This window comes from Falco peregrinus, chromosome 4, assembly GCF_023634155.1.
Source record: "Falco peregrinus isolate bFalPer1 chromosome 4, bFalPer1.pri, whole genome shotgun sequence".
NCBI lineage: Eukaryota > Metazoa > Chordata > Aves > Falconiformes > Falconidae > Falco > Falco peregrinus.
In genome coordinates, this window is record NC_073724.1 from 107812489 (window position 1) to 107837514 (window position 25026).

Here is a 25026-nt window from a genome sequence, read left to right on the forward strand (position 1 = left end):
GGAGGTTTAGTTTGGATATTAGGAAAAAGTTCTTCACCGAAAGGGTGGTGAAGCATTGGAACAGGCTGCACAGGGAGGTGGTGGAATCACCATCCCTGGAAGTGTTTAAAAAACACGTAAATGTGGTGCTTAGGGACATGGTTTTGTGATGGACTTGGCAGTGCTGGGACAAGAGTTTGACTTGATGATCTTAAAGGTCTTTTCCAACCTAAATGATTCTATGGTTCTATGATTCTATGCAGGAATTTCATGTATTAGAAACAGTAAGCCAATTTTCCTCAAAAACTTGACTAAATCAATGTTTTGACATCGCTTTATGAACTGGTGGAGAAATACTTCCCCTTGTATGAAAAGGCAAATTCTGAGCCAATTCTGTCATTAAAGCTTAAAAGGTTGTTGGCTAGTTGTTTTTTTTTTTTAATGGAAAAAAGAAAATTAACCTTTTTGTCCAAGGTATTAAAATAAAGTCAAGGCATCAAGCAAATTGTATTCAATTAAAATTTTCCCTACACTAAACTGAAATAATTTGTAGTCTAGCCTGTCATAAAAAATATATTCTCACTGGCTTGTACTGTATCAATAAATTCCATAATTTAATTACAGTCCTTGTGACTTTTACTGTTTTCTGGCTTCTTTTGTGTGTGATTATGAATATCATTTTGCTTCATCTCCATTGATCTGTTCATGATTTTATATCTGTCATATCCCCTTTTAGTTGTCTCTTTTACAGACTGGAAAATCTCAGCGTATTAGTCCTTCCTTACACTGAATCTTTTATAAACTTGCAATCATTCCTTGTGCCCACCTTGCACCGTTTCAAATTCCATTCTAGCATTTTGAGATGGGAAGATGAGAACTGCACAGCAATAATGAAGCTGTAGACCTTTCTGTCACAGGTTTGTGTTTGTTCTTTTTTTGCTTGGGTATTTATTTGATTTTGTTCTTTCCTTATAGCTTTCCTCACAATTCAGTTCTATTTGCCTTTTTTTGCACTTGAGCCAATGTTCATCCACAATGGCACCCTAATTTCTTTACTGCTAATACCTAATCAAGATATTATATCTTTAGGTTTAGGTATCATATAAATTTGTGACATTTTATATCACCTGTCTACTCTATTGTCATGATATCCTTTCACAGATCATCACAGTTAGTTTTAATTTTAATTATCCTTAATAACTTATCAACAAACCTTTCTACTTCTGTATTCATTTCCTTTCCAGATTATTTATGTGTTGAGTGGTGAAGTCCCAGAAAATTAATTCTGTGGCTTCACGACAATCTCCCAGTTCTCCATACTGATCAGATACTCCTACAACAGTTGGATTTTTTTCATCTGTTGCTAATTCAAAATAGAGCTGTCCTGCAACCTCTCTAAGGATTTCATTTCTTTGACAGCTTTTGATGAGTGACCCTGTCAAGAGCTATTTGAAATGAAAGTACACAGTACTAACTTGACCATTCCTATTTGTATTCTCTCAGACTTTACAGGAAAGTTGTATACAGATTGAAGCATGACTTACCTCTTTAAATGCTGTGTTCCTGGTATATGACCATATGGTCAGATCACTATATAGTAATGCAATAAATATAATCCTACTAATTGTACTTTTCCATGTATTTTCTATCAAAAGACTTGACACAGAAGTCAGATTTACTGGTCTGTAGTTCCTCAGATGTTCCCAGGAGTCCCTTTTTTTAAAAAAAAATCCCTACCTTTTCTACCTATGCTGCTTCTAGGCCTGAAGCCCTGTGAAGGAGAATAGTACATCCCACTTCCTCACATGTATGAGTTTGGCCTTGGGGATTTGTAAGGATTTGTAATGCCAATATGTCTTCATATTTCGTCTATTGAAACTTCAATTATGAGAACTTCAGTCTTGATAGGGGAATCTGCCTAAGTTCCCATGTAGTAAACATTACAGAAAATAGTTCATTTAGATCTTATGATGCAGCCTTGTACTCCTGAGGTATACCTTTTAAATTTCTGGCATCTCTTGACTCTGCATACTTGCTGACAGGTGTCGTGATTCAATGAATTTTAAAAAGGTTTTTTTTTTGCTTTTGTGTAAGACTTTGTCCCTGAAAATCATTGTGTTGAATTGGCATATATTATTAAAGATTTGCCTTTTTATCCCTGAAAAAAACACAACTTAAAATAAGATTATATTATTCTCGCTTTTAAAATAACACAGTACCTATGAACACATCTGAAGGACAATATTATTTTCCAGATCTTATGTTTTTAAATTACATTAACTCCCTTTAGTAGGTATATCCTGTACAAGTATTGAATGCTTTTTGCAAATCATGCCATCATTTCATGTTCCTTATGAAATGCTGATCTATTCATTTCCTATAGCATGTTCTGTTCATCTGGGTTATTGTTACGCTAGCAAGTGACATGCCTGCAGCAACTGGCAAAAAATGTAGAAAAATTACAGAGCAATTGTTTGATGTCCTTATGAAAATTAGGAAACAAAAGCCTATTATTGCAATGGGATATTTTTCATCTTTATTATTTATGATCTTTGAGACCAAGTAGGCCATTACAGTTGTATAGACATCAAGGGAATTATCGAGGCTTTACCTTCCAACGTTACATTGTAATTGCTTTGCTATGGCTGTTGTGCCTCCTGGCTCTTTATCTCCCCTAGTTTCTGTTTTGGTCACTATGAGTAAGGAATGGTAAATTAACCACCACCTGCATTTTCATCAAGTTTTTTTGTTCATTTGTATCAGGTGCTAAAAGGAACCTGAACTTCTAAGAAATATCGAGGCCTTGAGTTATGTGCATTAGAATCAATCTCTCTCAGACTTATATACATGACTCTCAGAGGTTTGGTTGAGGCAATAAAAAATTCTCTCTGTCATTTTTTATTTCCAGTTATCAAACATGAAATATAACAATAAATAAAATTGATCAGCACAGAATAAAAACATAATATACGATTTTCAAGTGGCTAACAAATCACTTAGCTCACGTGGCCTGAGCAGTCTAGAGGAGCAGAGAGCTGTTCTCAGTGCTCCCATGTTCTGCCTTCCCATGAAAATACCTCCTTTTGAACAATCTTTTAACTTCCTAGAGATGACTCCCATGATTCAGTTTTCCTTAGGCTAATTAGTTAATTTTCTACACTCCTTACTTCACAAGCTGTGCCTTTCTGCTGAGCTCAGATCTGGGTATGAAAGTGCTGAATTTGTGATTGGTATGAAACAGACTGCTCCAAAATAAATCTAATTTACCAGATCTTGAAATTTTGTCAGAGAGTTAAAAAAGTATTAAAAGCCAAACTTTCCTTTTTGTTTAAGAAAATCTTACCCCTGGGCTTTATTCTGAAAATTCATCCCACCTTATGTTTCCTGATCCCTGGGCCTCTGCCCTTTCAGCATGTATGAGGAGATCCTGCCACATTCCTGTCCAGCCAGGGTCTTCCCTGGGTGGGTGAAGTCAAACTGAGATGAAACACCAATAATCCTTCTGTTATATTTCTGATTACCAGAAAAGGCACTGATTCAAATGGATGAACGTATCCCAGGACTAAGCACAGCTTGACTTTGTTAAAATTAATGGCTTGTTAGTCACATGGGCAGAAATGGAGCTCAATATTTATAGAAGAGATTATTTCCCTGTCTCCTCCTTCAGCTACTGTTTTTTGGCAACAGTGCAAGTATCTATCACAGAACAATAATTACATATTCTCCAACTCAGGGAAGGAAAAATCTTCATAAAATCAGGTTTAATTTTAATAAGTGGTTTCATTTAACAAGTTGTTCCTCTGACTTGGCTGCAAATCTGTGACTTGAGTTCAAATCTTTGCTATGCAAAGTGTCCTATGAACCCTTAACTATACTGTTGCCTGCATTTTTAATTTTCCACCACAAAATAGAGATAACAGTAAATCACAATAATGTGATAAACACTGATTGTGAGGTGCTCAGATACCACAGGAGTAGATGTGACAACATTTCAAACATTTACAGATATTACTACAGCTAAAACTGTTTACATTCTCCCCTATGGACCATTTAATGGACACAGAGAATAGAATAAAATAGAAGGATCTGTTTCTTATGGTTGGTTTTTCAGCTAAGAACAAGCAAAAGAGCTACAGATTGGGTATTAGTCATTATCACTTTGAAAGGGACTGCTCCACCTCTTCATTTAGCCCAACACTCCATGTGTTACAACCTCAAATGAAGAGTGTAGAAAAATTGTGAGTCTATGACTGTGTCCACAGAAGAAAATTTTTTGTCTTCATGGATAATGAATCCAAATCCAAAATCAGACTGCTGAGAAATCTTGACACGTCTGCTCCAGCTGTGTAGAGGTTAATGCTTTCTGTTCTATCAGTCTTCCAGATATTAACCACCTTCTTGAATATCCCAGAAGAAAAGCTTCCATGATGACTTCTTAAACCCTTCAGTTAAAATTATTTGGGTTTATTTCAAACTGTTTAAGTAACAGCTCTTCAGCTTACTTCAAAAAGTAATTTTGAATGGAATACTTGAATAAGTGGCTGATAAGCTTTTAAGACAGTAGCTAGAAAAGAATATAAGATTCCTGGCTAAATATGTCAGAGTGCTATGGAGAAAATGAAAGCTAAAGATTTCCTGTGCTCAGGAGAAAGATTAGGCACAGATTTTTACTTGCCACTATTTCATTAGCAAAGATACAACCCCCATAGTTCAGTGATTAAGGGTGTTTGCCTGACAGCTTCGGGTGAAGTCCCCAATCTTAATCACATGGTGTAGGAATATTAATCTGGTTCTCTTACAGCCTTGATAGTGTTCTAATCACAAAATTATTGGGGATTCTTATTGGCTTGGAAGTTCCTCTCAGTTTCTGGGAAACCTCTTGGGGAGTGATGAACTTGTCCTGATGCATAAGAATTTTCTAATGATTTTACAGATCAGTAATTGAGTTTCCTATCACATTATAATTATGACCTGCTGTATGAATATGTACCCAAACCCAAGAAAATTTTAACTAAGAAACTATGGCAGGAATGTTCATATATAATTTCTTCTATCAGTAATCTGTGATGCAAACTAGGGTTGTCTATGGTGTGGGTCTTTTAGTGACAAATAAAAATCTAGTATTTCCCCTGAAGACCTGCACCATTAAATTTTCCCAAATATTTATTTGGAAGAGAGATCCCTGAATATACACATTTACAATTACAGTAAATTCACAGCACAAATTGAATTATTTCAGGTATAATTATGATACCCACCATTATATCCTGACTGCAGCAGAAATCTTCAGTGTATTGGGAAGAATTTATTGACTCACCTGGCATTAATCTTACTCTAAATGGAAAGACCAGTGCCTGCAAAAATCTCTAAAAATTTACTATGGGAAGGGTTGTTTTATGATTACTGTTCACAACATTCCTTCCACTTAAAGTTCCTCTAGCCAAGTTTTGAACTATAAATTTGTATTTTGAGAAGCCTTAAAAATGCTCACATGAAATTGCATTCTGCAATGCACTGAACGCTGAAGTAGCAACAATGTTTTCATATTTTACTCAGAGAGTAAATTCTATCAAGTATTACTGAGTGGAAAGAAGTCTTTACTAGAGTCTATCCTAATATGAAAGAAAATTGAGTAATTCAGTTTCTGGGAAAAAAAATACCTTAATGAATACAGGACCAGAAGGGGAAAAACTCTTATTTAGTTTACAACTAGGGGACAAGATGTTAATGTATTTCTAATTATGGAGGTATAAATGTAGAAGACTTTCACACTTAACCAAAACAAAACATTGTACAAAAGCTTAAACAAAATTTTCCTCCTTCCCCTTTAAAATCCGTCTTTATATTATACTCTATCTCACTAGTCTGGCAGTTGATCTCTGAACTCTAAACTAGAAGTAGTATTCCCATCTTGAGATATTTTAAAAATTCGTTATTTATAAATAATAAATGGTGTGCATGTATGGCATGCATACATAAGAACATTCTACCTCTCTTAAACAGCAAATACAACTAAAAGCATTTTCAACTGTAAGTGGGTGTGTTATGACTAAATTATAGAGAACTGGGGCCAGACCCTAAGGATACAAAAGCAATGAGGTAAGCTCAGAACAAGCAGTGAGGGGAGCTGTGGTATTTTTAGTTCTTCAAACAAGAGGCCAAAATTTCTAGTCTACAGTTTAGTCTGCAGAGATCTCTGTTTACCTGTGTTTGTAAACATCAGGCAGTAACTATGACCAAGATTGCTGGCTCTCTCTATGTAAAGACGTCTTTACTGATTCATAACCTAGACTTCAATCCATCAATTTTTTCAGATATATATAATCTAACATCTAAGCTTTTCTGCTAAACCCAACACATATGACATTGGATGAAACCAAACCTAACCCTTTTGATATTCATTTATGAGTGAGGGCATATGAATTGCTTGTCTACAGCATTCCACTATGCAGATTTGTGCATTTATAGTTCTATGGAAACATGATAACCTGAACATTTTCACTATATATATAGATAATTTTTCTGAGCAGCCATAGACATCAAGAAACATCAGGACTCCACTACATTGGACAACACGCCATCTTGCTTGAGAGGCCTAAGAATATGGGTCAGCAAAAAGCTAAAAGAACTATCATCGTTTCTTTTGTTTCATTTTGTTTTTACAGAGGAGAAGATTGTGCTGAACTGGCACAAGAAGTCTGTGGCAGATTTCTTTTAGGCATTGGTGGGCAATGATTATTGTTCCTCCTTTCCAGTTGCCTGCTGTTCATCCTGGTCAGGCTCACAAAAGTTATTCAGAAACCTGGAAAATATTATTTAATCTAAATTATTAGGAGGAGAATCTAATTTTCACAGTGCTTCTAATTATCTTCTTGATGGCATGTTCATAGTTCTTGAAGAACCTAATTTCTTCTACAGTAAATTACATAGTTGTTTGTACTTCAGATATCACCTAAAGCTTCATTTTTCTTGCAACCTGTACTATTTTTTTACAAGATAAAAACACAATATCCCCTTTGCACTTAGGTACTAAAAGTGTCGAAGTTGTTGCAGTCTCCAGAGTGGAATTATTTTTTTTTTTGTTCTGATCAATTAGGACACAAAGCTATGTTGGTCTAAATATTCATTGTTATCTAATTAACCAGAAAGAGCTTCCTAAATGGGAAACATTTTTCAGTTGAGACTACTCATATAACCATGTAAATACAACTGCCTATTATTTCCTCAATAAGAAAGATCAAACTAACACTAATGTTTCTCCTTCATTAGCAACAGCCTTTGAAATACCTACTGCTTTAAACCCAACAGTAACAAATTGTCCTTGTTATAAACTTACTGCAGTCCTAACCTCAAGCAAAATTCCTGCTGTTCATGATCAGTTTATTTCCCTGTGTTGGCAAGAACACCAAAGTGACAAGTCACTCTTACTTGAATGTTATGCCATACACATGATTGCAAAGCAAGCAGTCACTTGTGAATTTGTATCTAAGATCCTGAGACAGTAAAATACTTCACATTAGGTATGACCATTCTTAATAATCTAAAATAGTTCACAATGAAAAAGGTTATTTTTGTTAATTATTTGCACAAATTTTAATATAGTCATTAATTAAAATCTTACCAACACATTTTTGTCTGAAATCTTAATAGCTATAGTTTGATGCAACACCATTCCTAATCCCGAGCTGAATTTAGAACATTTTTTCTCAAGTTCATTTATTTTATACTTTGTACACTCTGTATATGGATCAGTTAACTCTTTCCTTTGTGTAATGGTTTCATAAATCATCAGGAGGAGAAGAAAAACAAGAATACATGAGTGCAGAAGATGTTCAAGATGATACATGCCTAGACTCTTAAAATGCTTTAACTAAAAAAAGCAACAACCATATTTCCAGTAGATAGTGTTTCTATAAACTAGCGGGAAAACTTAGCAATTAAAGCTCCTTGGAACAGGTTATCTTAACAGAGCTCAAAGTAAACTAAACTCAAAGCAAGCTGTTTCACAGTGTAAAGAGTTCTTGTTCTACATTGAATGCTGGAATCTAATCTTTTCCAAACCTTTCTCAGTTTTCCTCCTGCAATACTCCCTTGGGTTCTGCCCTTTTATATTGTCGAAAGACCACCCCAGCATGTTATTTCTACTTTTTTAGGATAAATCTTTTACAAATGGTGTCTTTGAGCTTTTGTGTGTTATTTGATAGTGCACTTGAGCCATTTTACAATCCCTATAAAACACTTTGTAAAGAGTTATTATATAGGACCCCTCCCTAAAACTTCCTACATACCTATAGATTTTCACTGAGAATTTTAGGTGGAAGGGCCATTGATGCTGACTGTAACAGATTTTCTAATTACATTACTATTTTGTGGAAAAAAACAAAACCAAACTAAAACCATCACCACCACCACACACACACACACACACACACACACACACACACCCCATCCTATTACATATATGTCCTGGTTTTCTATTTTAATTGAAATAAGATTACACTGGGTTTGTTTTAATCCTGACTCTCATCCTATTATTTTTTACAATGTTGCCATAGTATTTAGGCACAAGAGTAAAAAAAAAAAAAATATATAATCAAGGTAGTCTTACATCGGAGTTGGGTTCTGTCCTGGAGCATTAGGAGGAGTTCCCACAGTTTCCAGCTAGTCTTGCATAGTTTTTATGGACTTGCACAATTCAAATATGAACTGTGACTGGACACTTAAAAATGTAAGTTAATGATCTTGCAATATAACCCACATTAAAAAGGCAGCCAACAAGGCCAGAAACTCCAAAAAACCTGGCAGGATGAAGTCACAGTAGGTAGGTATTTTCAAGTCCCATTAAAATCCAGGTATGCTTTCTGTCTTCTAGAATTCATCTCCATATGAATAAACACATTAGAAGACAAAATTCATAATTCAAATAGGAAGAAAAAAAAATCTGTAGATTTCTGGAAAGGGAAAACTGACAGATCATAAACAATAGGGTTAATCTTTAAGCAATTATCTCTAATGTTAATCATTAGTTAATTAACTACTATTAGCATTCTTCAGGGATGGAAATAGTCAATGGCTGTAAAACTGTTAATTTTGCTTTATTTTTATGCATTATTTGTCACCTTACTATTCTATACTGGCCCTTTATATTGCTTAGTTTCCACCACTAAGGAAATTACTATGAGTTCTCCCAAATTTTTCTTAAGGTTGGGAAGAAGAGCTTTAGATAACCCACCAATATTCAAACAACATACCCCAGAGTTCAACCTGCATAAGCACATGCAGAACACATTCCATTATGGAAAAGCAGAAATGAACATGCTTAATACCTTGATAACTGTACATTTTATTGTTATGTGAGACCATTAATCACATAGAATTAATCAATAAAATTAGGACAGACAAGATTTAGCTCACAGAACTATAATGACATGGAAAAAAAATTGAAAGTCAAGGTCTGCATTCAGTTACATGAGAATATGTCTGGTCAGATACCTCAACCTAGGTTGAGATATGAACTAATTTGCTCTAATGGAACACAGTAGAAAAAATCCTCTGACATCTGAAATTGTACCGGTTCTCTTTTTTTCCTGGAAATTTCACCATAGCAAAGCCACTAGACAGTATCTACACAGAAATAAAATGAAGAATTACTTAATTCTTTCCTGTACAGGAATAATGTTAAAGTTAACATATTTTCAAGAGAAATAAAAAAGATTAAAAAAGGGAGAAAAAGTGGAATGGAAATGTGTGAACTTGAAATAACTGCCTTATGCCATCAAGCATCAAATATTTTATGCTCCCTAGGTTTCTATTTCCTAAATTTGAAGATGTTATCTGTTGTTTTTATTAGTCAAGATAATTTACTGCTCCCAATCAGCATCCAAGCCTGCAAAGATCCATTTTAACAACGCTGTTTATTATTTGTAATCAGTTATTAAATAATTCCTCAAAGTTTCTAATGCATTATAAAGGCAGTTAATGAAACGATACATAATTTTTTTTTTTCCTGCTAAAACTTTTTATCTCCTTAGGTAGAATTTTAGAGTAGTTTTTATAACCCAGCTTGAAGTGAAATTGAATTATACGAAATGACTGATTGTCAAGGACATCTGAACAAATGAGGTATTCATTTTATTCAGAATCCATTGAAGGATTTCTTGATGTTTTTATTTAATTTGCTTCATATCAAGGAGTTAAGTTCCCCTTTGAGGCACATCACAAAAGAAATAAAAGAATAATAAAAGCCAAGGAAGTTCCTGCATTCTTGCAGAGTTTGACAGAAAGCCTTAATATTATTCCGTGTCTTCCACATAGATAAATAGAGACCAGCGTTGTCATAGGAGTGGTTTTTGTTACAAGCTGTCCAGTCCCCTGGGTACAGGTACTGTTTATACATCAAAACCTGAGAACACTGACAAATACATCAAGTAGAATATTTTTGATTTAATGATATATATGTCCAGAGAATACAGACTATATAAATAATTTTATTTATATAATGTCATTTGTAAAAGCTGTTTAAAACCACAAGCTCTTCCCGTGGTTTCTGACAAATGTGCTGACTGCATAGGATAATGTTAGTTGTGATGCCAACCATTAGAACTCAAAAGGCTGCATGATTTTTAAAATTAAGCCAATATTTGAAAAGTTGAAAGTGATTCAATTAATTTTATAATCAAAAAGCTTAAAAAGCCACATTCAATATCATGCAACATAATACAACAACATAGTGACAAGTAAACTTTCAGGAACTTGGATATTTGTTTTAATACCCTTCTTAATCTCTCACTTCCTTATTACACTCCATCCTCGGCTGTTTCTTTCTCCACAAGTTCTTCTAATTTTATTTAGCTCTAACGACCACCTCTTTTCAGCAGCTGTATTATTCCATATTTTGGAGTACAATGTATATATTTTTTTCAAATTCTGCCATCGTCCATTGATATTTGTCAATGGGACAAGGCAATATAATCTAAAGCAATTTCTATCAAAAAGAAAAAGTACAGTACCATTAATGGAATATTTTATTTGTGATCCCAGATAGTTTTTAAAAGGCTTATACTACTGCATTCTGTGGAGGAGGTAGAACAAGGCAGATCTTCTAAATAATACATATAATTTAGCAACCAGAATCTTCCTGAATATCTTTTCAAGGTATGTTTATGGAGACTTCAAGGTTAGGTACAAAGCCTGGATCTCTAAGAAACTTGCCTAGTCACACAGGAAAGCAAACAATTTACTACGAAATACTAACAATCTCCATTACAAAAAAAGGGGGCTTTTCATAAATCCCAACAGATAAAAAATAAGGCGTAGAAGCCTGGTAGAAATTAATGCACGTGAAAAAATGAATTGGGAAATTGTTGAGGAGCAGTTCATCTATGTGCAAATGCCTCCTCAATACTCCAGCACAGTTCAGGAGGTTGGATTATCACAGTTGTATGACAGCCAGCCATGAAACACAATTTTGCTTGAGGCTGGTATATACTACCCACTTGACATTTAGGAAAATCTGTGCAGTTTTCCTTCATAGATTTTGTTTCTTAGGTCAGTGATGTAGACTGCTGACTTCTTTATTTACTCTCTCAATTTCTTGTATTTGTATTGTGTGCCTATGTACTCTTAGTCCAATATGGATAATTAAACTGTTGAATTTCTGCACAAAACTGTAACTTAATAAAAGCATGAGAAATGTCATAAAGAAACAATAGAGCAAGGTACAGATAATAAATATGACTATAAAATTGTATCTTTTTTTTTTTCACAGTTCAAGCTGATTAAAGACCGTCAATGTTGGGTTTTTTAATTTTCTAAGGTTGATACTGAAAAGATCGAGTCTGCTATGTTAATTCAGTTAAACACCTGAAACCAAATAATTAGCGCAGGTACTAAACCAACAAAAGAAAATAGGAAATGATGCACTAAAACATGCAGCTTTTGCTGCAGAGGCTGCATGCTGTGCAGACAGAAATGTCAATCTGTTACAATGAATAAACATTAACTTAATTCCTTTCTGATCTGTGAACACATTTTTTACTTACTCTGTTAAAATAAGTCATCTGTGTTTAAGTCCAGCTTTTGTAATGCTTCCACAATTTAAGACTAGTCTTAGTTTTACAAAAAGCTATAAGCAAGACAAAAGCCTCAAAGTCTTTTTCTTTCTTTCTCTCTGATTTATCTAAGTATGGACTCACACATGCTGAATTGCTGAAATGTATTTTTGAAGAACTAGAAAGCATCATTAAATGTGGAACATTTTGGAAAACAGGAAAATATAGACCCTTATGTAATCATAAATCATTATTCTAAAAAAAAATGACAGAAAAAAGAAACAAAAAACAATTATAATGTAATAAATACAGATCTTTTTGTTTCAAAAGAGAAAATAGCACAGTTGTGTCTATATGTAGATATTCCAACCAAATCAGTTACATATCATTCATATTGAAAGGTTCTATTGCTCCACAAGAAATACTATTGGAAGATATTTTCTTTCGATTTTTGGGAAAAAATCCTAAGCCATTTTTTGATAATAAGAATTAGGTATTTATTTACAGAAAAATTACTGGTTACTTGCCATGATGAAACTGAAAACTACCTGGATAACTAAGTGCCATTGTAATCACAGCTGTTGTAATATTCTTGGTGGTGCTTAGTGCATTGAATTGGAGCCTGGAAGTGTAACAGGTGTTCAGTAGAGCAACAGGTAAAGTTTTAAGCAATACAGCCTCTGTTCAGTTGTCTAACCATGTGTGCTTTGGCCATCTGAGATGCCCGAATGTGTATCTCCTGGCACCCCGCTGCTGGTCTCTATGCCCTATGTGATATTTGCCAGTTCCCTGTGGATGTCTCGGATGCCTGAGGGCATCTCAGTGTGGCAGTAGCCATTTGGGCTGAAGCAATTGAACTGAGCCCCAAAGAAACAGACGTTACTGAGAAAGGAGATTTGATTCTCTTTGTCAGTGACAGAGCACCAGAATAACAAGAAGGAGGAACTGTTCTAAACAAAATACATCAGGAGGTGTCAGATTGCACCTCAGCCTTCAGAGGTCTAAATATTCTCATAACTGTTAGATCTTTTAAAAGAAACTGTCTCCATGAACACCTTTCCTCTGCTGATTGCTGCAGTAAATGCATACATATATTGAAAAACAATAAAATCATGGTTCTTAAATTAACTAGAGTATTTTTGGCTTAGTATTTTTGCTTCTATGTGGTACCCAGAAATAATGCCTTTCTTACCATCATTTCTCAGTGTCAGAGGTGTAGGAGGACTCAAAACTCTGGCATTTGTCACTGTGTTTTTTACCAGGCATATATAGCTGCCAACATCAGATGTTTGCACCTTGGAGATGTAGAGATTGCCTGTCTCCTGAGAGATGAAGCGTCTGCTGTCTTCTGCCACAAAAGATGGGAATTCATTAAATACCCAGCTATAGATGATCTCTGAAAGAACACAGGAAAAAAAATGAGAGAAAGTAATTACAGAAACGATACACTCAATAAATGTTCATTAACTTTATTTAAATAATCGGGGGGGGGGGAGCTAGAGGCTTTTTAAAGTTTTTATTTGTTTGGTTTAGAATTAAAGAGGTTTTTTCTTTCCTTGGAATTTTGAAAATGACATAAGCATTGAGTCTACAAGTTCCCTGGGAAGACAGATTTAGTTCAGGAAAAATAATTAAATTATTCAACATATTAAATAACAGCCATAAAATATTAGATAACTCCCTTTTCTAATCTTTGAGGTCAAACCAAAAATAATATACAAAGTATTCTTTTCTCTATTTGGTCAAATTTGCAGTGAAATATATCAAGATGCTTCCTACAGAGCAAGGGATGACTTTTGCAAGTGTGTATAACCAGTTTTTATTCTGAACATCTGTTTTCAAAATCAGCAGTTTCTAATAATTGTTCAACCTACCTTGCAGGTAGTATTACTGCATTACAGTTTTTCTACATCTGCTTCACTGAAGAATCTCAGAACCCTTCCTATATGCAGCTTAAATCCCTATGATCAATGAATAATTCCTTAAACCAAAGCTACCAACTGCTTTGCCTCATAATCTGATGGATCAAAGACTAAGCAAAGTGATTTAAAAAAATGGTAATTAAGGCCAGTCCCTTGGTTCTTATTTTTATCCCATGAATCACTCTGTTCATCTGAAAAGTATGTGCTTTTCCCTTTATGCTCATAATAATTGGTTGAGAAAAAAGATTATTTCTTATTATTGTATGAGATTATATCATGACTTATTAAAATCCTAGATACAGTAATGTCTTGGCATTAGAAATATCAAAGTTAATGAGATTCTGGTTTAGCAGGGAACTCCTTGCAGGGAATTATTCATGTGGAGTTCCACCAATTCAGACTTTAAAGCCTTAACCTTATGTATACTTTTTTACATGTTTTTTTTCCAATCGTATCTTCACTGTTTCATTTTGTTTTCACACTTTAAAAAAATATTCTTCACTACTTAAACTGGCATATTAGCTATAAGGTAATTTCTTCTATAATCTCCCCCTGTGATAGTCTTTAAAGAACTGACTTCAAAATCAAAAAAAGCCAAAGCTAGTTTAGGTACATAAAGTCCCCAATATTGCATGAAGATGCAAACTGCTCCATCGCTACAGCAAGTTCCAAGTTTTTAGACTCATATTTCTTGGGTGACTATTGTCAGCTTCAGCAGCAATATAAAGACAGTAATTGCACCTGTATCAGTCTGGTTCTTTCATACTTTTATCCTCACTACAGTCAAAATGTTTCTTGATATAAAGGTAGTTGGAAAAGGAAAGGATCAAAGAGGTGAGAAGAAACACCTCAAAATTTAAATTTTTCTGGGTCCTTTTCTGCTAATGATAGGAGAGGCATTGGTATAGCTGTCCATGGTATGAGAAGTGTGAAACACCTTAACAACCTAACCAAACATATGCCATAGCCAGATGAGCAGTTTGACTATAACAGTATAGAAAGCTTAGAAATTCCAACTGATCAGTTCCTTCTACCCTTATGTTGTACCATTCCCTGATACAGTGGTCAGAAAGGAACAGAAAACCACAATGACTGCTATTTTTAACCAATATAAGCCCAACAGTACAAGCAGTGATGTAGAGATGCAGAATGTTCTGATTAATTTTGAAGAAGTTCAGCCTAGTTTTGAAGTCAGATGAAAATTCTCTCATGAAAACCTCATGGTGTTAGTACAAAAATGCTATGTTAAAGGACTAAACATATTTACCTGACAGTAGGGGAAGACTTCTCCAAAATGGAGAATTAAGCTGCACACATTGACTTTTTGCTTAAAACCTTTCTCAGATCTAATTGTTATTCTGAGAGGTTACACAGGACGGACCCTGAGGAATTCAGGGCTCACAGAGAACTCTCTGAGTGTTTAAAATTCCCTTCCTCTTCTGTTATGTTTCAGGAAAATATTAAGTCCAAAATATGTGCCTCTGAAAATTTTATTGCCACATTTTGCCATGATGTCTTACCTGGCAGAAATGATTCATGGCAGCACAAAATTCTATAAAGTGATGACGAATATACAAGTTCAAGGAAAATGCATAGGCTTTAATCAAAGACACCTGTTACCAGCTCAAATGGAAAGCAATCAGTCTCACTAATTGCTCAGGCTTAAAAGTAGTTCAAACCAAATGTGAAGTAGTCATCATTGTCAATTCATTGGTAGTTTCTGTAAAATCGAATTTTCTCCATTTGTAGTCTAAACCCACATGCAATTAGTTATTTAATTATTAATTAGAACTACTCCGAAGGAACCGATTTCAGGAATAAATTTTTGTGCGTCTAAGGAAATAGAATACTTAGTTTTTGCTGGTGCTGAATCCAGTGGGGGTATACTGACATTTTGTCACCTTCTAAGTGATTTCTGCTGTTAAAAATAGAATAATGGATGAATGGGTACTGGCACAGGGTACCAATAAAAAAGTAACAGACCTTCTGTCAGATCTAAAACTCAAATCTTTTATTCTGTTAAACTGCAGTTAATGCTTTTATTTGTGCATACCTACAGCACCTGTATTCCAGCCAGGAGCCCAAACTCCAAAGCACAGACAATAGTGCTAAAAGTTTATTTCTTGATATTGTCAGCTCATTGACATTGAAGGAATTAAATCCTATTTTTCATTTCTAAAAAGCAAACCCCTGGGAATAATACAATTTGAAATACCTCAAGACTTTGCATCTGAATGTTTAGATCTGGAATTGATCTGGAATTCTGAACCTTCTTTTCAGTCAAAAAGTCCCTTACACACTTTCTTCTATTAGACCTGGTTAATGAGTTTAGCAGGTTCTTAAATATAATTTTGAGGGTTATGTTCATACGGTATGCATAGGCTTCAGCAGAAATATCTCAGGGAAACTCCCCAATTTCCAATGCATGCTATACAGAACAGTCAGAAACAACCACAGCTGGCTTGGGATTTGGGGACCCAACAGTTTCTAGCTGACAAAAATACATGCATGATCTTCAAGAAATGATTTTACAAAAGGGTGTTGAGAGAATGACTGCCATTATGGGAAAATGGTTGTACTTTGACATTAATCCATTGTACAAATGTCTCACACTTCTAAATCTGCAGCTATAGTAGAGGATAGAACGTCAATGATGCATATATTCTGGGGCTCTGACTGTTCCCAGTTTGTATGCCAGCAAGACAAAAATTTAGCGTTCTTAAATCCAGTATTTCTAATGAAGGCTGCCCAAGTACAAAACCTGGGGTTTTGTTCTGTTCTGTTTTGATTTTTTTTTTTTTTGTTTGTTTGTTGTTGTTGGTATTTTTTTTTCCTTCTGGCAGTATCATGCATAAGAGAATACCCAAATGATTCAAATGACAAATAAAAATAACTAATAAAGAAAGAATGATGGAAAATCAACATTTAAAACATTGCTATCTATAGACAAGTCTGTAAAATATTCTGAAAATACATGCACAGTAAAATATTCTGAAACAAGTGAATGTAGTTACATGCCACAAGTGCCACAGCAGTTCAGCACAGAGGCACATGTAAATTACAAGAGAGGCTTGCGTTTAAATACTGTCTGAAATCCACTCTTATAAAATGTTAAACTGCTAAGTGAACCTTTTGAATTTCAGAAGAAAAAGCCTAAGACCAAACAGATGACACTAGGACTTTTTGTACACAGCTCACTGCACCTGTCAGTGAACTTCAAGCCTATATTTTCCTATAATGGTTTATGCTAAAAGGTTTTAGAACCAGTGTCATTTGGCTAAACACAAAGCACAACTGCAATTGTATTAATTTTTTATTAGGAGACTAAACTCCAGAGATGCATCTCAAGACTGACAGGTAAATAACAGTGACCTTCAAGAAATTTTGAAGCTAAAAGTCAAGATCTAAACAAACTAAACTACAACTGTAAAATCAGAAACTAAAACTGTAAAATCTTATCTTGCTCTAGATAAAACCTCCTGAAGTCATCTCCTCTTGAGAAAAGGCTGAGTAAATGGCTTCTCCATGCTGTACTCATTTTGCTTCAATAGGGAAAAAAAGTTTAAGTGAAAATAGGAAACGGAATACTGATGTATACAGAAGTTTAAAGTATTTTTACAGGATATATGCTGAGCTTATTTTTTATTTTTATGCCCATCTATTTTATTTTTAATGTGACACCTATGCCAAAACCACAAAGATGATGCAAAGCCCTTCCTGGAAATTACGGTTGACTGCCAACACAAAAGAAACTTGTATGTAGGTGCTATTCATCAACACAAACAGAAATAGAGAGTAAAAAGACAGAAAAATTATGAATTACAGAAGCAGTTGTAAATTGCCATTCTCTTGTGGCTTGGGCTGGAGGACTGTTCTTATGGTAAGTTCTGTTGCATCCAAACACTTGGTGTGAAAATTATTTAAGTCATTCTGGAACTGCAAAACTGGTATTTCCTTTTATGAATGACCAGAATAGTGTCTCCAAGGAGCTTTGTATCTGTTTTCTGAAGGTATTTGGAAACTCTTCCAAATGTTCAATTTGTTTCCATATTTTATTAAACACTTTTTAGTGGGCCATGTAGGTGAAAATCTGGGTCACTTGCTGATAAAATAGTGAGAAGAGAGCATTTTTCTCTTGCCAAAACAAATTTATTGTATGAGGTTTTATTTACTACAATTTCTTAAATGATTTTTGTTGATCTATGCTCTCTGTTCAACAACACTAATTCTTAAACTGTCACAATGTGACGTACTTCCCATAATGGATGAAGCTGGAGTACTGACATATCAGCATTTTTGTTTGTGTTTTTGTCGTATAGTGCTTTTGGAAAGATCATTCTGATGCAGAATATGTCAGTACTGTGGCTATGCAAAAGTCTTTCTGTCATTGTGAGTAAGCAAGAAATCACCACTTAAGTATTATAACGAGAGCTATGCTGGAAGCATTCAGATCACACCAAATATTCACTTCTGTATTTGTTAGTGCTTGAATGTTTCCCAGATTTGCTTCAAGGCTTTCCTCCTGAGAAACTGTCTGGTTTGTCCATTTAACATGGTTTCTGGACAGCCTTTTCATTAGTCCTGTGAGCTAAGTCGTATTTCAGGTAGCAAGTGATGACGTAACAAGGAAGTTGCCATACAAACTCCTTTAAGGCCACCTAAAAGCTACATGTACAGTCAGTAGAATGGTTAAATATTGCATCTTCCAGGGAAAAGCATGCAAACATACATCCCATAATTGCACTTCTGTGGAGTTATGGTGTTTGTACAAGTCTGTTTTGTATCTTTTTGTGATGCAGTGGGAGATACAGTACTCCATCTCCTCCAGTATCTTGTTGGGAAAACAGATTTCCTGTTTAGGATTTCCTCCGATTACTGCAGTTCCACAAGAGGGCAGTACTTGATGATTAAACGGTACTGATGCCTGATGACAGCCAAAATCTGATATAAACTGGGAGTTTTAGCAACTCTGAAGAAGTTGCTTCTTCTCCTTTTTTCTATTTTTAAGAAAAGCAGCAAAAAGTGCACTCAAGATTACAGGCTGAATTTCCTATACATAGCTATAAACCATGACATTTGCGTGATTGCTTTGTTTTGCCATATTCAGAAATACTCTGTTTAAACAAAGTATTAGGAAAAATATATGCCCGAATTTCCCCTGCTCAAAATAGGAAATCTTAGTTTATCTCAAGCCCAGTTTTCACCCTTATCACACTTGTTTGGATGTTCTGTGTACCAACCACAGAATATGGGTGCAATATGCGGCACTCTCTAAAGATGGAAAACACTGCACATTCAGAGGGGGGAAAGCTTCTTTTTAGTTCTGATGAATGATAAAAATGGGTTGTTCTTCCACCCTCCCACAACAACCAGATAAATAATTTTGGTGCGTTTCTTTGTGCTGCTGCGTCTTATTATCAGTGCTCATTAATCCTCCAAGAAAATATTTAATGAAGGTAATTTATTTGTTGCATTGTAATGCACCCACATAGAGCAAACAGATATTGTCGATTTATCAGCCAGCAATGAAATTGCTTCTTTTCTGCTCTGGGGGCTCTGTATCTACTGCCTAGTTACCTGAAACACAATTCTACCAGTCACATATTTGTCTTTGTTCAGATTTAATTACAGTGATAAATCTTCAAATATTTTCTTTCTTGTAACCATTTACACAGCCAATAACTAAAAAAATGGTAGAAAAGGTAAGTGTACTGTCAAGACTGATCTTGTACTGGAGGATACTAACATTATATTGTCATTACCAGCATACACAGTCAATATAGTCTCATTTGTACATTTGACATGTATGAAATGTAGCCACTCATTGAAACATGTAAACTGATGAAATCTCTTTCTCATACATATGACCTTTAAAGAGGCCACATAGCATAAAAAAAAAAAAAATATTGCTTCTGGGAAAGGATGCTAGATTATTATGCATATTTGATTATCACTATCATGATTTTCATATTAAAAAGATGTTCCATAAAGAATCAAAATATTGTGATTAAAATGAACTCAAAACTACATGTTCTTCAGGCTTCTCTTTTGCCCTCGGGCAAGATCAGATATTCTTAGCCTAGTTTTTAAAAATGTCCAGTGAGTTCTATTCCTAAATTTAGATCTTCAGAACAACCTATTTCATTGCTCAGTTAATAATTAGACACTTTTCCTGAATATTTGCGTATAATTCTTTTAAATAGTTTATTACTATTCAACTTACGATCTTGAAAATATTGAAAACACTTTATTGATGATCTATGTTAAACTTTTACACATACAATGGAAGACAATTATCCTTGTGTGTATCAAGCTTCTGTTTTCAAGGCTAGATCAGCCAAATCTCTTTAACTTCTCCTTAGAAGTCATGATTTTAAATTCTCTGCTTAATTTTATTGTTGTCATCTCTACTGCTTTTCTACATCTTACAATGTAGGACCCAAACCTGGACATGGCATGCTCTTTGAGCCATTAATGCTATTGATAATTGGAATAATAGTCTCATACTCTATAGGTAGCAGTCGTCTTAGTATGACCTAGAATTGAAGTATGCAATTTTTCATTTTACTAAGTATTTAATTTTCTGTAATAGCAGTATTTTTCTAAGGGAGAATATGGTTTAATCACTTATTTCCCTTTGTTCTATCTGTAATTTTTTTCTTTGGTAAGTATTGTAACCTGCATTTTGCTGAATTTTGTGTTACTCATTGCAAGCAATTTCTCCAATGTATTGACCCTTTCGGATTCTCATTCTATGCTCTGCAGTGATTGTAACCTCTTGCAGCTAGGAATCATTCACATATGTTACCTACACTTTTCCTTCCACTAGGCCACTCACACTTTCAAAGAAAAAAGATTAAATTTTATATGATTTGTTCTTGACAAATACACATTGTCTGTTTCTTAACACATCATTTTCATCTTATTACCTACAAATTCAGTGTTTAATATTATGACACAGTAACTTTGCAGAAGTCACACTCAGCCTGACCATTGGCCCTCCTTTATTAAGGAAAAAAAAAAAAAAAAAAAAAGAAAAAAAAAAAAAGACATTTGATTTTCTTGACACATTTTGAAATGATTTTTGAGATACCATATTGTCAGTAACATTTTCATGTGAAGGAATGTTTAGACATGCTATAATTTCAGAATTTAAGGCTATTTAATCAATACATATTGTCTTATGTAAGTAAAGAAAATGTGAAAATTATGTAGATTAATAAAAAACAGATGATGGTAGAAACCAATATTTTTTTTTGTTAGGATTGAAAGAATCTTATCACTCTCTACAGCTGCCTGAAAGAAGGCTGTAGGCAGGTGGGGGTTGGTCTCTTCTCCCAAGTAATAAGCGATAGGACAAGAGGGAATGGCCTCAAGTTGCACCAGGGGAGGTTTAGATTGGATGTTAGGAAAAACTTCTTACCTGCAAGGGTGGTGAAGCTTTGGAACAGGCTGCCCAGGGAAGTGGTTGACTCACCATCCCTGGACTCAATGATCTTAAGGGTCTAAATGATTCTATGATCAGTAATTTCCAAAGGCGAGTATTACAGATAATTTTGTTCCAGCATATAGAAAGGGTAATCAGAAAGACCCACATCATTATAAATGGATTAGATTCAATCTTAGATGAAATAATTCAGTGGCTGATATGAAACTTGATTAATATCCAATTGAAAAAGTAAGATGTAATTAACAATATTGGAAGTAAATAAATCTAGTCAAACTAAGGCAGTGTATTTTATTGTTCTTTTTCTTGACAAAGACAGAAAAGTTTCTGTAATGTACCTAGAATTCATGTTTTATAAAAGGAATTAGAATAACCTCAAAATTAATTTATTGTACATTGAAAGGATTAGAAAATGACTGCAAAGTGTGGTCAAAAGGATCAGCTGTGAAATTCTTTGTCCCGTACTGCTGAACATTTTAACAACTGAAAGCAAACCTATGCAGCTGTATTCACTGATCTACAGGAGATATAAAACTTGGCCATGGCAAATGTGCAGGACAAGACATGGGTAAACTCTGATTTGGATAGCTTTTTATTACTATTTGAACCTTTTATTTCATGATGAAAATGTGTTGAATGTACAGTAACACAAATAGGTTATTTCTTAATAATTTGAATGAACAAGAATTCTGTGGTGATGGCTAACTATAGTACTCACATGAAAAGTGTGGCACTGGAAAGTAATGAGGGTATTGTTTAATGCTCAGGAAAGCACAACACTGTATAGAATATTTATGTGAAGAAATTATCTGATCCAGCAAAACCTTCAACAGAATTTAAAGTATTTTTTTTCTCTTTTTTTCTCTTTCACTCTTTAAATCTCTCTTGTTCTCTGATCATGCTATGATACTTTATTTTCTCTACTTTTTAATGGTAGTGATGTGATAGTTACTCTGGCATGGTCTGCTTCTTACCTAAGTCTGCTGAAGGGGTGAGCACGATGAAAAGCTATACTCCAGAGCATTGCAGAGTTCACCTGCAGTGAACCTGTACCCAAGTGGGATGTTGCATTGCATGGAAATTTAATTCCATTTTATGACTACTGCAATGATACCAATAGATTCATCAACACAAAAAAAGACCCAAAGTAATGATAGGATTATGATCATCCAAATTTTGGAATATTGCTCTGTCAAGTGCGAGAGTAACATTATCTCTTTTTCAGCAAAATCTCTGCATCCCTAGCTTTCCTCTGTTCCTCATTTAGCAACAAAAGTTTTGTTAGGCAAATTCTGTACTTTGGCTGAAAATACTCACTAGTACTCCAGTTATCAGAGTATCAGTCTCTCAAGGACTTTATATGTATGTTTCAGTTTGGAGTTTTGTACTTCCAAGAAAGAAAACAACTTAAATTTGACACTTTATCCCTCATTCATCTTTTTTCCTAATGCCAGGAAGGATTAATAGTAGCAGAAATATTTCTTTTAAAAGATTTAATTTCAGGCTTCTGGGTGCAGAAATGAAAAGGCTGCTGCAGTTCTAGTTCATACTTCAAAACACTATCTTTTCTAACAGCCTTCACTACTTTTTACATGCAGTTGTCAGTAATTGTATCGGCAAAAACTGAGTTCATAGAGACACCTTTGTATGGCTGCACATATAGAACTTAAGATACACCCCATTGCCTCTCTGCTTTATATTCTGGTGCTATGTGTTTTAATATAAATGTAAAGGCTTTTGCTGGGTCTCTCTGCAGGTCAGTGTTTGGTGAATTCCACCACAGCCACAGCATGATATGATTTGTGGATCTTCCTTGGGCCTGCTCCTTTGCTCCTATGGTATTTATTACCCTAAGGTCTAAAATCAAGGGCAGTACCATTATCATCACTTTTATATGGGAAAACTGAATAAGATGGAAGGAGGAGACTTTGAAGCAGTCATGAATCAGGCAATATTCAAAGAGAAATCTCCACTAATACATAATTCTTTCAGTTTCTGATTTCTTTCCTTTCCTTACCAGCTCTTTGTTCACCTACAGGAAATGCCAGCACACACACACACACACACAAAGTAGCAGTCAACTAATCCTTAGAAGTTGTGTAGATGAACATCAGAGATAGGTAGCTACACCCTCACCCTCCCTCTGAATTTGACTTTCAAATGTTAAAAAAAAATAAATTAAAAAAATAGCAGTATAAATCACATAATCCCCCAGATGCTCAAGGTCTAGTGCTTAGCTCCTTGTTGGTGTATTTTCTAGGCTTAAATTTACCAAGGAATGGATCTTCCATTACATCTTTCTGAACACAATGGAACATGTGAACATATGCTTCAGAGGATAACATAAAACCAAATTTATAGTCCCCAAAAGACAATTTTTAAGTATTAAGAATGACAGTGACAGATGATTTTTTTCACCTTAATTAAAAAATAACTCGAAGTGCAGATGAAGAGGAAGATACATGTCACATTAGCAAACTGCCCTAGAATGCTGATAATGCTGTTAAGCCACGTTGTAAAAATAAATCACTACAAATAACCTCACCAACAATAAATCATTTAAAAATTAACAATGTAGAGATTGTAACTCTTACGTGTTTCTACATACAGAAAATACACTGTTGAGTCCCTGTGCACATTGTTCTGCACTACTGGAAACCCAGTGAACTGCTTCCATCCATCTTCTACTTGTCACATAATTATTATTTAGAGATAATACATATCCTTCTGTTGTCTTACTTTCAGCCTAGGGCAATGTCCCATGATTATAACCTCTCCTCTTCAACCCCTTAGCAACAGCAATCAAAGTGACACCTGATGTGTCACACTATATATACATACCACATGGAAAAATAAGGTATTTGGCCAGCTCTCCCTGATTATTCTTTTTCTAAAAGAAATATCATTATTCAAGTAACGACAGGTGATTCTGTTCGCCCTTTTGCTGAGCACCTGCGTATTTTTCAGATGACTAATTATGTTTTTCAAAACCCTTTTCTTTTAGGCATGAAGCATGATTTTGTAAAGTCCAAGATCTGGACTGAAAATACTGTTTAGGATTGAAAATCCATGGTAGTTTGTGAAACTCCTAAAGGATCTTGTGGTTCTTCAGGAAAAGCCAGACTGAGACAAACCCTTCATCCGTGTTATCTATATGCTTCTTTCCATTCTCCCTCTTCTTCTTCCTGAATTTTTATCCCTGCAATCTCCAACAGAAGACTTTCTTAATTATTGAAAGAGGAAAATACCATGAAAACACTCCAATAAAGTGAAATTTTCCAGCTACAGATTCTCTGCTCTAGGTTAATAACATCAATGCAACAATAATTGTATTAGCTGGTTAATGAAGTCATCAGCAAAGATTTTAACAATATTGGAACATAGCATAGGAACACAAGATATAGAAGTGGACAATCAAATTATCAGAAGTAAGTGTGGTATTAATCATTATATTGTTAAAAAGATGGCATTATGATCAAGAGAAGTCACTTTTCCAATGTTATTGCTCTTCCGCTGTCAGAAGATAAAGAACACACATGTGCTGCTGCACAGGGCTTTGGATTTGGCTGTAATCATTCAGATTTTTGTCTGAAGTCTATGATATGCTTATATCTATGCAGTCATTTTC

The 25026-nt window shown here is 34.6% G+C and overlaps 1 protein-coding gene across 4 annotated transcripts in view; it reads right to left on the reverse strand.

Moving 5' to 3' along the window:
* Positions 1 to 25026, reverse strand: part of CNTN5 (contactin 5) — a 678106-nt gene that overhangs the window by 161561 nt on the left and 491519 nt on the right. For all 4 annotated transcript variants that reach the window (XM_055802997.1, XM_055802998.1, XM_055802996.1 and 1 more), the window contains one exon: positions 13222 to 13425. In XM_055802997.1, the coding sequence (XP_055658972.1) occupies positions 13222 to 13425 (204 nt within the window). The remainder of the gene's footprint in view (positions 1 to 13221; positions 13426 to 25026) is intronic.